The sequence below is a fragment of the Onychostoma macrolepis genome, chromosome 11, assembly GCF_012432095.1.
Source record: "Onychostoma macrolepis isolate SWU-2019 chromosome 11, ASM1243209v1, whole genome shotgun sequence".
NCBI lineage: Eukaryota > Metazoa > Chordata > Actinopteri > Cypriniformes > Cyprinidae > Onychostoma > Onychostoma macrolepis.
Genome location: NC_081165.1, coordinates 26,742,223 through 26,759,874, shown reverse-complemented (window position 1 = coordinate 26,759,874; position 17,652 = coordinate 26,742,223). Strand labels below are relative to the sequence as shown.

The following is a 17,652-nucleotide window of genomic DNA, read 5'->3' as shown; positions in this document are numbered from 1 at the left end:
TACGTGTATAATTAGAATATACACTACCATTCAAAAGGTTAAACATTTAAAAAAAATGTAAACTTTTATTTAGCAAGGATGCATTAAATTGATCAAAAGTGTCAGTAAAGACATTTATAATGTTGCTAAATATTTCTATTTCAAATAAATGCTGTTCTTTTGAACTTCCTATTCATCAAAGTACCTGAAAAATAAAATGTATCACAGTTTTCACAAAAATATGAGAAAAAACTGTTTTTAAGATTGTTAATAATGATAAATGTTTCTTGAGCAGCAAATCAGCATATTAGAATGATTTCTGAAGGATCACGTGACACTGATGCTGAAAATTCAGCTGCATCACAGCTATAAATTACATTTTACAGTATATTGACATGGAAAACAGCTATTTTAAATTGTAATAATATTTCACATTATAACAGATTTTACTGTATTTTAATCAAATAAATACAACCTTTGTGAGCAGATGAGGCTTCTTTTAAAAACATATTTAAAAATCGTACTTTTATTGACCCAAAACTTGAAGCAGTGAATGAGATAAGTATATTTTCTGCTACGTACTAAAATAATATAGCAGTGTGACAATTTTTTAAAAGTACATGTGGTCTTTCTATTAATGTGCGCTGCATGCATGCTGTTTAACACGGACTGGAGAATTAAAGTAGTTGTAGATGAAGGTGTTTGTGATTTGCAGGAACTCAGAGCTTTTATCTGGAGCACACGGATGACATCCTCTGTCTGACTGTCAATCAACATCCCAAATTTCTCAACATCATCGCCACCGGTCAGATCGGTGAGTGGGCTAATGAACAAACCAGCCTCTGCACACATTTCCTAATGCAAATCGGTGTAATTTTCACCATCTGAGTCATTTTCATTTGCTCACGTTGACTTTTGCGTTGCTTCTTTCAGCTGCACTGCTTGGTTTTGTGTTAATAACAAGCCTGCTTGTGATTTGTGCGAATAAGTTGAATCTCTCACGTAATTCTGCTTTGGCTTCTCTCATTTTTGTTCATCACTGTCTCATCCTCTCACCCAACACACCACCACACAGGCGACATCACCGATCTGCCAGGTAGGACAGCAGGACCTCCTGCCATCTGACTTCAGTTTGTCTCACTGACCTTTTGTGTTCGACTCCAGAAATCCAGGACAGCTTTTTTGGGCTCCGAACTAGAACTAAAGCATGCATTTTTTTCTCCAAAGCAATGATCCTGGTTCAATGCAAGTCAAACACTTGAGTTCCGTAGATGTGAATTTAAATTCAGCATTCAGTTTGCGATGTTAACATGACACTTTGCGTTATTCTGTAACGCTTTACCAGTTACGTGCATGGTAAACCAGTTAATATGGTACTAAGCACTGTATGATGCACACAGATTTATCCATTTAGAAGAATAAACTAAATGGGAATAACTTGCATAATAATATATGTAAATATAATATTAAAGCAGTTACTGCAATAATGAAGTAAATAATCATCATCAAATAATAAATGTATCATATATTTTAATCAAATTAATCATAATAATAACAAGCTAAAATAATGCAGTTTAAATAACCATCAAAGAATCTGATTAGAATCTGACTTTTGAAGTAATGATGCTGAAAATTCAGCTTTGATCACAGGAATAAATTGCATTTTACTATATATTCACATAGAAAACAGCTGTTTTATATTTTAAATAATATTTCACAAAATTACTGTTTTTGCTTTATTTTTAATCAGAAGAGACTTCTTTTATGAACATTAAACAATGTTTTTTCTAAACTTTTATGAATAACTTTATAAGAATAAGAGTAACAAACTAAAATATTACATCTTTGAACAGAATAATTAATATAAATACTTGCACAAAAATACAAACTTCAAACTTCACATTTCTGCTTTTAAACCATTAACTGAATTTATGAATTAATTTATTTATTCATTTTGCTTGCATGAATGAATTCATGCATTTATCTGTATTTAGTGCATTTAATTTTGCATTTATTTATCTAGCTATTTATGTTTTTATGCATTTATCTATGCATTTAGTGTATATTTGTTTGTTCGAAATTTCATTAAGAATCCTCATTGATTTTGCACCAGAAAAATACAGCTCTGTTTAAAAAACTTTTCAAAACTAAAGTTTAAATTCATTTTTTTGGTTCTTCCAGCATGTCATAGATAAGATCTCTTAATATGTATTGAACTCTGAATATTTCTTTAAGGAATCAATCTTTAATCTCACATTTGATGGAATAACATCTGTCTGTGGTTCATGAGGGTCTGGAAGCTGGATTTCCACAGATTTCCGGGTTTTATGTCCGGGTTTCAGTAAAGACCACCTCTGTAAAGAATACATTCTCATGTTTGCATGAAGCATCATGCAGCATATTGGCTTGATTTTCTGTCATCATCTCAGAGTCATGATGCCTCGTTCCCTCCCTCAGCGCTAGAATACATATCTAATACTGACATGCCCGCGGCGTGTGTTTGCTCTGTCATGTTGAAAACCTCGAGGACTGTCATTATGAACTCATAATAGCCATCCCAAATTCATTCTGCTGCTTTATTAACAGTGTTGGGGAGTGACTAACTAAAAGTAGTGACACTAACTATATTCTTCCTACATTACATCATACAACTATATTGTTTTCTAATTAGAGTAGCTTCTCCAGCAACAGGCTATTTTTTTTAAGCCATACTAGTGTCGCATGATGAACATTTAATTCAATGATGCTTTTTAGCACAATGTTTTCAAATTATTTATCTATTTATGCGGTTATTTATTTGCATTTATTTATGCATTTTTCTATGCATGTAGTGCATTTATGAATTTATACATTTACTGCATTTATTTTTGCATTTTTATATAGATTTTTTATATGCAGTTATTTATATGCATTATTAATGCATTTATGTATTTATTCATTTATTTAAGCTTGCATACATTTATATTTGCATTTAGTACATTTATTTTGCAATTATTTATATGCATTTATTTATGAATTTATGCATTTTTCTACACGTTTAGTGCATTTGTTTTTGCATTGATTTATAGTTATTTAAATGCAGTTTTTTAATGCTTTTATTTGTGTTTATGCATTTATTCATGCATTTGTCTATGCATTTAGTGCATTTATTTTTACATGTATTTATGCAGTTACTTGTATGCCTTTATGTATGCATTTTATGCTTGTATGCATTTACAATATCTATGCATTTAGTGAATTTATTTTTGCATTTATCTATGCATTTTGTTGTGTAAATTTGTCTGTTTAAAAAAATTCATTAAAAACTCCAGAAAATGTGCCAGAAAAATACAGCTCTTAAGTAACAAGTTGTATAATCCCCCTTTAAATAGCATAGTTAACTGCTTCTTGTTAGTAGCGTGTAGTTGTACTACTTTTTCTAAATGCATCTTTACTGCAGTGCAACTACTGTAATCCAGTTTCATAGTAGCTTCCCAACACTGTCTATTAATATAAATAACCCACAACATTTGCATAATTGATGTCTTCTAATACACCTAATATGGATTTTATTGATCTTGTGCTGAAAGGAGCAGTTGTGGATCTGTCCTTCAGCTGAGAGTAATGTGATGTTGGTCTGTGTCTGTGTGTGTGTGTAGGCCTGGCGCCGTCTATTCACGTGTGGGACGCCATGAGCAAACAGACGCTGTCAGTGCTGCGCTGCTCTCATGCCAAAGGGATCGGATACGTCAACTTCAGTGCCACGGGAAAACTGCTGCTGTCTGTGGGAGTGGATCCGGAGCACACCATCACTGTGTGGAGATGGCAGGAAGGTGTGTGAAAACCAGTGGTTTAACTAAATGTATACTTAAAGTTAGCCCTGCATCTGAAAAAAAAGCCTAATGTTAGCTAATTTGATGATGCTCAAAATTTTTTAAATGTCAATAAAACTTTCCATCGCGTGCACTTTGTTCAAAAAATAATGTGTATGTATTAGCTTTAATGCACTTATCAAATTAACAAAAGCAGTGAAAAGTCAAAAGCTTGAGTTTTAATGACAAAAGGAAGTATTCAGAAGTGGATAATTTGACTTAGAATTTGCAAAGGAGCGGAAAAAATTTTCTAATATTTAATCAATTTTTTTTTTTACATAAACAGAAATGATAAAAAAGGAAATTGCAATAGCAATTAAGTTAATTAAGGTTTTTTTGTTTTGTTTTTGTTAAGTTTAAATCTCGCAATTCTGACTTTTTTCTCAGAAATTTTGAATTCTTGCAAATTATAAAACTGCATTTTTAACTAAAACCATGCTAAAAACATCTTTATTACTAGAAATAAAAAAATGTTAACTGAAATAAAATATAAAAAAATTACAAATAAATAAAATAAAGTAATAAAACAAAACATTTAATTTAAGGTAGTTGCCAAGGCAAAACTTCTAATTTTCAGTTACTTTAACTTAGTTAGGCCACTGAAATAACTAAAACTAAAATGGAAATTCATAAAAACCTACATAGATGTATTTTAAAAAATAATAAAATGGTAAAAACATGCAACAAAATTACTAAAATTATAAAAGTGAAAAAAGAAAATACAAAGATACAAATTCTAAATATTATTAAAAATTATAATGGTGTCTTAATGATATTAAAATAACACTGGTAATGACAATAATTCTTTAATAAAGAAAATAATGTTAAAAATTGCAATTGTGAGTTAACATCTTGCAATTCAGTTTTTTTCTCTCAGAAAAAGATATAAACTCAGAATTTCTGACTTTTTTCTTAGAACTTAGAGTTTTTTCAGAGAAAAAAACTGAACTGCAATTACCCTTTTCACGTTTTGGTTGGATATGGCTTTTAAAAAACATTTTCTACAAAAAAAAAAAAAAAAAAGGAATTATTGAATGGCAATTAAATTTACCTTTTTTTATTTGTATTTTTTTATTCCATGGTGGAAATAAGCTTCCATAGTCAGAAGAAAAAATGTTATGAAATGCACATCTTATTTTGTGAGAGACTGATGTGTTCGAGCAAAACAGACACTGTTTCTGGAATCAGTAAGAAACAGGTATTGGAATTTGTTCAGCATATTCAGACGCAGTTATTAATGCTTTCATCATGTGATCTCAGGCTCTAGGGTTTGCAGTAAGGGCGGTCACATCGACCGGATCTTCGTGGTGGAGTTCAGGCCTGACTCGGACACTCAGTTCGTGTCTGTGGGAATCAAACACATCAAGTTCTGGACGCTGGTGGGAGGCTCTCTGCTGTATAAGAAAGGAGTGATCGGAGCGGTGGAGGACGGGCGCATGCAGACCATGCTCTCTGTAGCGTTTGGAGCCGTGAGTCTTTCTCATCTTTGATTATTTAGCTGATTTTTGTCTAGAATGGATTTACAGTGCACCGATCATAGGAACCGCTCCCGTGGTGCAGTCTGGGGTTAATCATGTTGCTCACGTCACAGCACAACAATGACAGATTAGATGCGTAAAATTATTTTTTTCTTTAGAAAAGAATTATTGTAGATACTAGATTATTTTAGCGTCATTGAGATTGAGACCATTACAGTTTTTATTGAATATTTTGAATGAGTTTTTATCTTTATATTTTCATTTTAATTCAAATCAATTTAAATTTGTATTAAAGTTTAGTCTTTTTGTTGTGTTGTTGTCGTTTTTATTATTTTTAAATGTCTGTAGAGTTTCTATAAATTTCAGCTAATTGTTAAATTAATGGAATATGATAAATGTTGCCTTGGCAACTAGCTGAAATCCAGAATCACTCCAGACCCTTTAGATTCACAGCTCCATGTTGCTGCTTCTTCTCTTCAGTTCACTCATCTTCTACAGGGTTCAGGTCAGAGGATTGGAATGGCCAGCAGAAGCTTGGTTTTGTGCTCAGTGACCCATTTTTGTGTTGTTTTTGAGGTTTGTGTTTGGATTATTGTACAGATCCAAACATGGCCCATTATAAGATTTCTAACAGAGTCAGTCACTTATTGATAATAAAAAAGTATAAGACCACTGTATGTTAAGTCTCACACTTATCTGTGCATGTTACGACCCTTCCAGGCTGTTGATCATCTAGGGAGTGAGAAGGGGAACATTTTAACAGTTCCTTTTCCTGTCGTTAGTGACCACTGTGTAGCAATTGAGAATAAGACAAAACCCGAAACGTCAAGTGAAAACAATAATTTAATTAATATAAAGTAAGATGTACACTAATAATTCAGAATCAAATATTAACCCACAAATGAACAACCCCACACTAAATATACCAAAGGAAAAATTAACACAAGTCACAAATAGGTTCTGAGGGGGAGAACGAAGGGAAAACTGGATCGTGCCAAACAAAAGAAAGTAATATAATCAAAACGAGTCTTACTAAATCATTTCAAACTAATCCTAGACTAAAAAGAAAAGATTAAAGGAAAAGTCTTCAACGTCCATGACGTCGTAACTTCCCTACTCTCACTATCAAAACCAAAAATACAAAATGTGGCACAAACCCTAACCTAGTGTATCTAGACAAAATAAAATTAACCTAAGTGTGCATTATGTATGTCACGTGACATCCTACCTAATCCCTTCGCCTCCAACCAGGTGAGCTCAACTTTGAAAGTTACTCAAAAGAGTTCCAACCTCCCAACTGAGAAGTTTACAAGGGTAGACCCAAAAAGGCAGGATACACATGACAATACAAAATGCTAGAAAACACAAACTCAGAAACAAAAAGAAACAAGCATACAAAAACAGGTCAGATTCAGAACAGGCAGTCAGTCTCCCGCTTTGCAGCCCCATGTCCCTTAAGTAGCGTGTTCACCAGGTGTAGAGCATCAGGCTGTTTGGAAGAACGCGCCCACACAGCAGATCAGCCAATCACGTCCTCAGGAAGGATTGACAGGTCAGGCAGCCAACCAGCACACGGCCTGTTAAAGGGACAGTGCAAGAGAAAAGAAAAACCCCACACAGAAAACAAGCAATAACCAAAAATACTCAAAACGTCCCAAGGGACGTAACAGTGCATATGAAATGATTTTCTCATGTGTTTTGTCTGGTAGAATAACCTGACGTTCACGGGGGCCATAAACGGTGACGTGTATGTGTGGCGGGAGCATTTCCTGGTGCGTGTGGTGGCTAAAGCTCATACAGGACCAGTGTTCACCATGTACACCACGCTCAGAGACGGACTCATCGTGACCGGAGGCAAAGAGAGACCGTGAGTTCACAACACATGCTGATATGTCAGTTGTATATGGCTTTTAAAAATCATTTTCAGCTAAATTGTTTTGACCATAAAGACAAAAAATTTTATACCTTGAATGTTTTTGAAAGATGTCTCTTCTGCTCACCATAGCTGCATTTATTTGATTATAAATACAGTAAAAATTGTAAAATATTATTACTATTTATAATGGATGTTTTCTATATGAATATCTTTTAAACTGTAATTTACTGCTTTGTTCAAAGCTGAATTTTCAGCATCATTACTTCAGTCTTCAGTGTCACATGATCCTTCAGAAATCATTCTAATATGCTGATTTTCTGCTCAAGAAACATTTATTTTTATCATCTGTGTTGAATTTTTGTAGGAACTATGATTTTTTTTAGGAGTCTTTGATGAATAGAAAGTTCAAAAGAACTGCATTTATTTGAAATAGAAATATTTTTTCGCTGCTCAAGAAACGTCTCGGTTACGTATGTAACCCTCGTTCCCTGAAGGAGGGAACGGAGACGTAACGTCAGTGTGACTGACTAATGGAATTTCGCCCGAGAGCCCAATCACCTTTGAGTGTTAACAAAACAAGCCAATGACAGTTGGCGTGCGTGTTTCGCCACGCGCACCCCGCCCCGTAGTGCGGGTATAAAAGGAGAGTGCATGCAAACGCACATCGGTTTTTCGCTTCGGAGCCGAGATTGTGTGCCCCGGCCGTACAGCGGTGGTACAGCAACTGTGGCGACGGGACGTTACGTCTCCGTTCCCTCCTTCAGGGAACGAGGGTTACATACGTAACTGAGACATTCCCTATCAGTCAGTCACGTTCGACGTAACGTCAGTGTGACTGACTAATGGGATCCCTCGGAAAACGCCACCATTGCTGACCCCTTCCAGTGCCCTGCGGAAGCCGGCAAGTCCCCCCACACCAGTTGGGACGGAAGATAGGACAGGGCTTAGGCAGAGATGACAGCCACTGCTGTTCCGTACAGTGGATATGGATAACACTGGGAAAGCGTACTTCAAGTAGGGGAACGCTACAGAAGCCACATCCTGCATGAAGGAGGTACCATGTGGAGATTACACATATGGACTGGCCTAGGCAGTACTACATATGGAATGGCGCAGCAACCGTGATCGACACCGAGCGGGTCCTGTGTTACTGGCCACCTGAGGTGAGTACACGGGAGGACACGGGCTCTACACGGAGATTATAGAACCTCGCAAACATGTTAGGTGTCGCCCAGCCGGCAGCTCTACAGATGTCTGCTATCGAGGCGCCCCGCGCCAATGCCCAAGAAGAAGCAACGCCTCTCGTAGAGTGTGCCCTTACTCCGAAGGGGCACGGCAAGCGTCGGGCCTGGTAAGCTAGGACTATAACCTCCACTATCCAGTGGGCAAGTCTTTGTTTGGAGACAGCCTTTCCCTTCTGCTGTCCTCCAAAGCAGACAAAGAGCTGGTCTGAGGTCCTGAAGCTCTGCGGACGGGACAGAGCAGAGCAATGGCTGGGTCTGCCTCCTCCCAGGGCAGCGCTTGCAAGTTCACCACCTGATCCATAGGAACTTTGGGCACATATCCAGGCCGGATATGTCTCAGGACAACGTGAGAGCTACCCGGCCCGAATTCTAGGCACAAATCGTTGACCGAAAATCCCTGCAGGTGAGGCCAGTGTGAGGAGCACTCTTTTAGAGAAGCGCTGAAGCGCCCAGGGAGGTTGCGGCGCGACCGCAGAATGACGAGCTGCAGCACGCCGTCAGAAGCAGCAGCACTGGACAGCAACCTCCGCTGACGCACCGTAACACCAACTGCTTCGTAGCTGTCTTGCAGACACTCTCGGAGATTCGCGCTGAATGGCTCGGCTCCGAAGCGAAAAGCTGATGTGCGTTTGCTCTCCTTTTATACCCACACTGCGGGGCGGGGTGCGCGTGGTGAAACACGCACGCCAACTGTCATTGGCTTGTTTTGTTAACACTCGAAGGTGATTGGGCTCTCGGGCGAGATCCCATGAGTCAGTCACACTGGCGTTACGTCGAACGTGGCTGACTGATAGGGAACATTTATTTTTATCATCAGTGTTGAATTTTTGTGGCAACCATGATTTTTATTTTTAAGTTAATTTAATTCATTTATATTTATTTTTATTTTTCAGGAGTCAAAAGAACAGCATTTATTTGAAATATAAATATTTTGTAATAATATGAATGACTTAAATGTCACTTTTGATCAATGCATTTTAAATAAAAGTATTAATTTCTTTAAAAACATACCCTAAACTTTTGAACATAGTGTACAGCAAGTGAACAAAATGTATATATTTTAAGGTAATCTTTTTATTAAAGTTATACTATTTGCACACAAAACATGAGGATAATGTCATTGCTTCATTAACGTGTGTATTGTGTATGTGCAGGACTAAAGAGGGCGGCGCTGTGAAACTGTGGGATCAGGAAATGAAGAGATGCAGAGCGTTTCAGCTGGAGACGGGACTTCCTGTCGAGACGGTCAGATCTGTGTGCCGAGGAAAGGTCAGTCAGTCAGGCTTCATGAGCACTGATTTCAAGTGCAAGTTTAGTAGAAAGACAGTATTAAGATGTTTGTTTATTGGATGGCAGGGAAAGATCTTGGTGGGAACGAAGGATGGCGAGATCATCGAGGTTGGAGAAAAGAACGCCGCCTCCAACACCATGATAAACGGACACACACAGGGACGCATCTGGGGTCTGGCCACACACCCCTCCAAAGACGTCTTCATTTCCGCCAGCGATGATGGAACCATCCGCATCTGGGACCTGGCCGATAAGGTGAGGGATTGTGGGTAGAGGAGTGAGAAGAGGGGATTTTACACTACCGCTCAAAGATTTCCATTTCAAATAAATGCTGCTCTTTTAAACTTTCTGTTCATCAAAGAATCCTAAAAAATCAAATGTATCACAGCTTCCACAAAAATATGAATCTGCCCAACTGTTTTCAACATTGGTAATAATCAGAAATGTTTCTTGAGCAGCAAATCAGCAGAATATCACGTTCAGCTCTTAAAGTCATAGCAGCCAAATAACCTAATATCCCAGCTGCTGTGATGTCTGTTAATCATAGAATAAAAGAAAAAAGAGAAAATCAGTAACTTTTGTAGCTTCAAGGTTGAGGATTCATCTGTATTTAAATTAGAATTTAGTGTTTGATAACTTGATTCAATTTCTGTATATTTCCTACTTGCTGAAGGGCACAGGTAAATATGACATTTATTATAATTGGTTTATGTGAAGATTGTTTTAAGTTCTCTTAAATTATAAGTTCTTTTTTAAAAATCTAATAAATGTTAAAACTGATAGCTCTCAATTATACTGTAATGTTGAATGGCTAGTCAATGGTTAAATATTAGGAAAAAAAGAACAATTTCCTAGAGACATCAGTAGTATTGGTATCAGACATAAAAAAAAATGTAAAAATATTAAATGCCATTAAACAACTATTAAAAATATACTTTCCCTATCTTTGTTGTTTCTACATTCATTTGAAGATTGAATGTGAAATTATTGCAGTATAAAAGTATATTTAATAACTTAGATGGGATTAATCATGATTAATTTTTACAAAATGTGTGATTTAGCACTAAAGATGCACTAAAATACCAATTTCAAATTGTATATGAAATATATATTTTCCAAAATATGTTTTACATTAAAACTGCAAGAAATTAAAGTCATAAATCTAAACAAGTTTTGTTCCAAATTTGAGGTTGATATCACAAAAAAATAAGCTTTCAAAAAGATTTTGTTTGGGCGCAGTAACAAAATTTTCCACTAAATAAATTAATTTCCCATTTGTTTCCCATTCATCATTTTTGAATATTTTTTTCAGGACCATTTAACCTTTTCGAAGCATGATTGATTGATTGATTGATTGATTGATTGATTGATTGATTTTTGGTGTTTTTTCACATAGCAAGTGCCAAAATCTTCACCAAAAATACTCAAAAACTGAAACGTAAAATTTTCCGATTTAAAAATGACTGAAGAGCACCAGAGGGTTGATCATTTTTTTGTCTTTCAGAAACTCCTGAACAAAGTCAGTCTGGGTCACATATATATTTTGCCCTCCATATATTAAACTTTTTTATTTTTTATTAAAAATTTTATTTACGTCACATTTGAAGAAAAACTTCATTTGTTGAACTACTATATAAGTTTTGTAACATCCTGAAGTAAAAAATACTCAAAAACTGAAACGTAAAATTTTCCGATTTAAAAATGACTGAAGAGCACCAGAGGGTTGATCATTTTTTTGTCTTTCAGAAACTCCTGAACAAAGTCAGTCTGGGTCATCCAGCGAAGTGCACGGCGTACAGTCCGAACGGTGAGATGGTGTCCATCGGGATGGAGAACGGAGAGTTCATCGTGCTGCTGGTGAATTCACTGACCGTATGGGGCAAGAAGAGAGACCGCAGCGTGGCCATCCAGGACATACGGTCAGAAGAGACACTGCATGACAAATACACAACAAAACACATGATCATACAAGCACAAGTTCTCAAGCCGTGTTTCTCATGCAGGTTCAGCTCTGATAACCGGCTGCTGGCCGTCGGCTCGGTGGAGTGCGCTGTCGATTTCTACGATCTGACTCTGGGTCCGTCTCTCAACCGGATCGGCTACTGCAAAGATATTCCTGGATTTGTGATCCAACTGGACTTCTCGGCTGACAGCAAATACATAGAGGTATAAATCATTCAGAAAACATGTTGAGGACTAAATAATTAGAAATAGATCATTTTGATAACATGCATGTACATTTTGCACAAATAAAGGGTGTTGCATGGAGTTCGAGTCAACAAAAATATTTTGTTTAAAAACATTGACTTAAAAGTTATTAGCTAAAACGCATGTGAATTTTAAACTGATTTGCGACACTGGAGATTTTTTTAGTTTCCTGTACAGTTCTATAGAACAATAAAAAAAAACGAACATATACACATTCACTTGGTGCCTTAAAACATGTCAAGTCACCTTTATTTATATGGCACTTCATAAAATACAGATTTTTTTCAAATCAGATTCACCATAATAAAACCGTAAACCAACAGCATTAATGTGCCAAAAAATTTAATATATTTTTAAATATCAAAATAAATTTATGTAAACATATTTACTACGATTGTTTTTTTGACCACTTTTTCTGTTTTTGAAATACATTTTGAAATACATTTTAAAATGTGTGTGTGTATGTGTATATATATATATATATATATATACACTCAACTTTAAAAAAAAAACTATTGTATGCAAACATTTAAATTGCACATAATGTATAACATATAAATAATATTTCTAGGCTGTTTGTTAAAATATATTCAATTACACACTGGCTGTCATAGCATGTTTCATAACAGATTAATTTAAACATACATTAAATAATTAAGACTAACAGGTTTAGTAAAATATAATATAAGTATATGGTGTAATATTTCCTCTCTAGACTTCATTTCTCTAGTGAACTAACGAGCTGTGGACACTGATGACTTGCTGAGGTAAATGTAATGCTACGTGACATTTTATTTCCACGCTGTTCTGTTGATGTCTTTCCGCGGTTGAGACACTGATTGAGCGATTACATGAGGCATGAGATGTTCAGTCATGTTTATTCATGTTAAAACTAGTAGTACAGAGGAAGGAATGATCGCGTTCATTCGCGTAACGGCTCAGACATGGGAACCGGAGTTGATTCAGTTCAAATTGAATCTTGCAATAATTGTGATTTAGTGTGAATGTAGTTTGTGTAAGTAACACTGTTATGATTTAAACTTTGTGTGCAGGTCTCTACCGGTTCATATAAGCGTCAGGTTCATGAGGTTCCCAACGGGAAGATCGTCACAGAACAAGTCCTGATTGACCGGATCACCTGGGCGACCTGGACCAGGTGAGGACACAGATCCGTGCAGAAAACTGTCCTCAGAAATGATGTCAGTGTCCTGTAGTAAAGCTCTTCCTCCTGTACAGTGTTCTGGGTGACGAGGTTCTGGGCATCTGGCCGCGTAACGCAGAGAAGGCAGATGTGAACTGCGCCTGTGTTTCTCACGCTGGGCTCAACGTGGTCACCGGTGATGATTTTGGACTCGTGAAGCTCTTTGACTTCCCCTGCTCCGAAAAATTTGTAAGTCAACCGTGACTCGAGTCAAATTTATTTCTATAGCGTTTTTCACATTACCTATTTTTTTCATCTTCATGCTTTGTAGTCACATTTAGCAAAGTTAATATAAGATAATATAGTTACATTTCGAACAAAATAAAAAAATCAGGCAGTAGAGATTAGCTATATACGTAATCTAAATCACTTTGCATGAGTATTCTGTATGTATGCAGATAAACTTGGATATAACATATATTCAAACTCATGTGAACACTTGAAATATGAAATTACGGTTACATTTTACGTAAGGTTTTAGTTAATGCAATAAGATGAACTAACAATCAGCAATACATCTGCTTCAGCATTTATTAGTCTTTGTTAATTTTATATATATATATATATAAATCCTTAGTAACCCTTATTATTAACAATATTAACCTATTATAATTAGCCATATTAACCCATTATTATTAACCTTTATTATAACATTAACCCTTAATTATTAACAACATTAACCCTTATCTTATTAATATAAAACTATGCTAACATTTTATTTTAACCCTTATTATTAACCATATAAACCTTTATTATTAACCATATTAATATTTTATTTTTTAACCTTATTATTAATCATATTAGTGCTTTAATATTAAATCTTATTATCAACAATAATAACCCTTATTATTAACCCTTAGTATTATTAACCATATTAACCTTATTATTAAACCTTATTGTTAACATATTACCCCTTTATTAGTAGCCATTATTATTCTTAACAATATTGATCCTTTATTATTAGCCCTTATTATAATTAACAATATAAACCCTATATTATCAAACCTTAGTATTATTAATCAAAATTAACCCTTAATTATTAAACCTTATTACTCACCATGTTAACCCTTTATTATTAAACCTTATTATTAACCATATAAACCTATTATCAAACCTTAGTATTATTAACTATATTAATCCTTTATTTTAAACCTTATTGTTAAGATTTAATATTTAAGAGCTAATCTCATTATCAACCATAATAACCCTTTATTATTAACCCTTATTATTATTATTAACTATATTAACCCTTCATTATTAACCCTTATTATTATTATTATTAACTATATTAACCCTTTATTATCGAACCGTAGTATTATTAACCATACTAACCTTTTATTATTAACCCTTATTATCAACAATATTAATCATTTATTATTAACACTTATTATTAACCTTTATTTTTTAACTATAGTAACCATTTATTATTAACCCTCATTAATAACTTTAATTAACCACATTAACCCTTTATTAACCCTTATTTGTATTCACATTAATTCTTTATTATTAACCCTTATTATAATTAACCATATTAACCCTTAATTAATAAAATTGATTGTAATTAAACATATTAACCCTTTATTATTAACCATGTTAATCTTTTATTATTAAAACTTATAATTAACCTTTATTTTAACCATATTAATCCTTTATTAATCCTTATTCGTATTGTCCACAATAATCCTTTATTATTAACCCTTATTATAATTAACCATATTAACCCTTATTTTAACCTTTATTGTTATTAACCATATTAACCCTTAATTAATAAACTTTATTGTAATGAAACATATTAACCCTTTATTGTTAACCATGTTAATCTTTTATTATTAACACTTATAATTAACCTTTATTTTAACCATATTAACCCTTATTCGTATTATCCACATTAATCCTTTATTATTAACCCTTTATTATAATCAACCATATTAACCCTATATTAAAGAACTAATATTATATAAACATATTATCCATTAAGCCTTGAACGATTTATTTTAGAGCATTTGATATTTTTACTGATGGTTTGCATTTCTTCACAGGCCAAACACAAGCGTTATTTTGGCCACTCTGCCCACGTGACCAACATCCGTTTCTCTTACGACGACAAATATGTGATAAGTGTAGGAGGCAACGACTGTAGGTGAGCTGACATCCATTCATCCGTCTATCAGTCCGTCAGTATGTCTGACCTGTTATTAATGCGTCTCCTCTGTCTCTCAGTGTGTTTGTGTGGAGATGCATCTGATCAGCCTCCACCCAGCTGGGAATCTCTCCTCCAAACATCAAGCCGGAAAGATTCCCGCCCGATACCTCCAGCGTCCGGATGCTGCACTTCTGTTATGCTGCGTTTTACCCCTCTAGACCAGATGGATCCTAGACGAGCCTGAGTTCGAAGAGGGTTTTTTAACCATTCTGTGAAGTGCAATGTTTACGCTCACATGTACTTTTACAAAAAAAAAAGAAAAGAAAAGATACACTCATAAATCATGCCAATATTTCAGAAATAAATGTATTTTTTGTTCGGATTCTGAAGTGCCTTGGAGACACAGTTTGCTGATCTTTGCCCCGAAATGTTCATATGATGCATATATGGTGCTAAATGTCCTCTTAGAGCTTTTTTAAATTCTTTTAAAAATCATGCATTATGCAATTTCTTTTTTTTTCTTTCTTTATCTTCTTTTTACATTTTGTACATAAATGTCAACTATATCCACTCACTAAATGCTCTTCCTGTTAAAAATATCAAAATATCCAAATACATGGGACTCAGGAGAAATTAAGTACTGTAATGTGTAGATGTTATATTTGACCTGTGCTATTTTTGTTAAAATATTTATTTTTTATGTATGACGTATGCAATTTAGTCGGTCGGTCGGTCTGTGGGCGTATATGAAAAATGAAAATGCAAAAAAGTCGCTGTCCAAATATTAAAGTTATATGAAATGTACGTAGTAGCGTTGTCTGTTGCGACGTGTGTAGATTGCGATGCGCTGTTTGTAGCCAATCATGTGACAGCAGCTGTTTATCGTGCGCAGATATCGCGTTATATCTGTCATTTGTATGTTCGTGTTTTTGTAATTTGTCTGATCAGAGGTCAATCTAATTGAAAGCTATATAATAATGCATGAATCGAAGTCTGTGTGGTTGTTGATCATGAATGAATACTGTTGTTTTATAATTAAAGAGAACTATGTGCTCACATGTGAAACTCGGTGTGTTTCCATCTTTCACCAGATGATGGCAGTGTGTGTACAAACTGTGTTTCTCAAAACACAATATTTGTAGCACTATTAAACATAAAATAAGCTGTGGAAATGATTGAATACAGTATTTAAGGTGAATTAGTTTCACTAATAAATATCACCATATTCCTCAGTTGATTAATCACAGTGTATTACACATGTTTAAAAAGTCATTATATATTTATAAATCAAATAAAGCTAAATAAATTAAGTAAATACCCCCCCACACACAAACACACACACACACATATACAAAATAAATAAACTAATATCATAAGGGGAATAGGATAAAAAGCTTCACTTATAGATATTGCCATAATGATTAATTGCAGTATATTAAGGTAATTGTTTTGTTGTTGTTTATGCAAATTACATTTTTATTATAAATGTGTATTATAATAAATATATATTTGCATAAACAACATTTAATAAAATGTTACATTACGTATACACATTACATTACATTTACATATACATTTATTATAAAGCCTTGAATTGTTTATTTTAGATCATTTAAGATATTTACAAATGGTTATCATTTCCTCACAGGCCAAACACAAGCATTACATATTTAATCAATTGTTTTGCATTACAAGTTTAATGTTATCTAATTGAATATTCAATCATTTGCATAAATTGTTAGCATATTAGGGTTAAAGATTTTTGGGTTTTCTTTTTATGACTCCATAATGAATGAAAGTTTTTGTATGCATTGTTTTGCATCAATTTTTTCTTTCTTTCCAAGAATCGAATATTATATAAATCAGACGAATGTTTGGTTTTTTTTGCATGCTGTGTTTTGCCTCAAAAAAAAAATAATAATAATCGCTGCCGCGCTTAAAGCTGATTGGCCCGTGAACTTTCCGCGATGATGCGCAGCGGAGTTCATGATATTTAACACTAATCAATCAGCAAATAAAAGAAAACAATACAGCGATTATTAATGCGGAGCTGCATTCCAGATCCACCCACCGCACTGCAGAGAGAGAGTCCGTGAGTCATCAGTCTCATGAAACACACACTTACACAACAAGAAACACAGTTCAACATGTCACTCTATTTCAGTCAGGCTTTACTTGCATAACTTGTGGTGAAATGTACTGGATACTATAGTAAAATCACTCATGGTAGCAGTGTCATGACTAATGCGGGTTTTGTATTGGGTGCCAAAACATTCCACTCGTGTTTTTGTGCCACACAGAGTCTTAAACGCTCTCAACATGATGCCTACCATTCGTTTGTTTTTGCCTTTTGAGAGTAGATCATTAATTTAAGAATATTTG

The 17,652-nt window shown here is 34.6% G+C and overlaps 1 protein-coding gene across 2 annotated transcripts in view; it reads left to right on the top strand.

The window, feature by feature from the left end:
* Nucleotides 1-16,321, top strand: part of eml6 (EMAP like 6) — a 64,062-nt gene extending 47,741 nt beyond the window's left edge. The window contains exons 31-43 of one of the 2 annotated variants that reach the window (XM_058792143.1): nucleotides 695-793; nucleotides 1,055-1,075; nucleotides 3,618-3,791; nucleotides 5,091-5,299; nucleotides 7,018-7,175; nucleotides 9,583-9,697; nucleotides 9,785-9,973; nucleotides 11,465-11,637; nucleotides 11,722-11,884; nucleotides 12,979-13,082; nucleotides 13,163-13,316; nucleotides 15,167-15,267; nucleotides 15,348-16,321. In XM_058792143.1, coding sequence (XP_058648126.1) covers nucleotides 695-793; nucleotides 1,055-1,075; nucleotides 3,618-3,791; nucleotides 5,091-5,299; nucleotides 7,018-7,175; nucleotides 9,583-9,697; nucleotides 9,785-9,973; nucleotides 11,465-11,637; nucleotides 11,722-11,884; nucleotides 12,979-13,082; nucleotides 13,163-13,316; nucleotides 15,167-15,267; nucleotides 15,348-15,372 — 1,685 coding nt within the window. In that variant the 3' untranslated portion in view covers nucleotides 15,373-16,321. The remainder of the gene's footprint in view (nucleotides 1-694; nucleotides 794-1,054; nucleotides 1,076-3,617; nucleotides 3,792-5,090; nucleotides 5,300-7,017; nucleotides 7,176-9,582; nucleotides 9,698-9,784; nucleotides 9,974-11,464; nucleotides 11,638-11,721; nucleotides 11,885-12,978; nucleotides 13,083-13,162; nucleotides 13,317-15,166; nucleotides 15,268-15,347) is intronic. The other variant, XM_058792144.1, reaches the window with a different exon arrangement.
* Nucleotides 16,322-17,652: the final 1,331 nt, after the last annotated feature.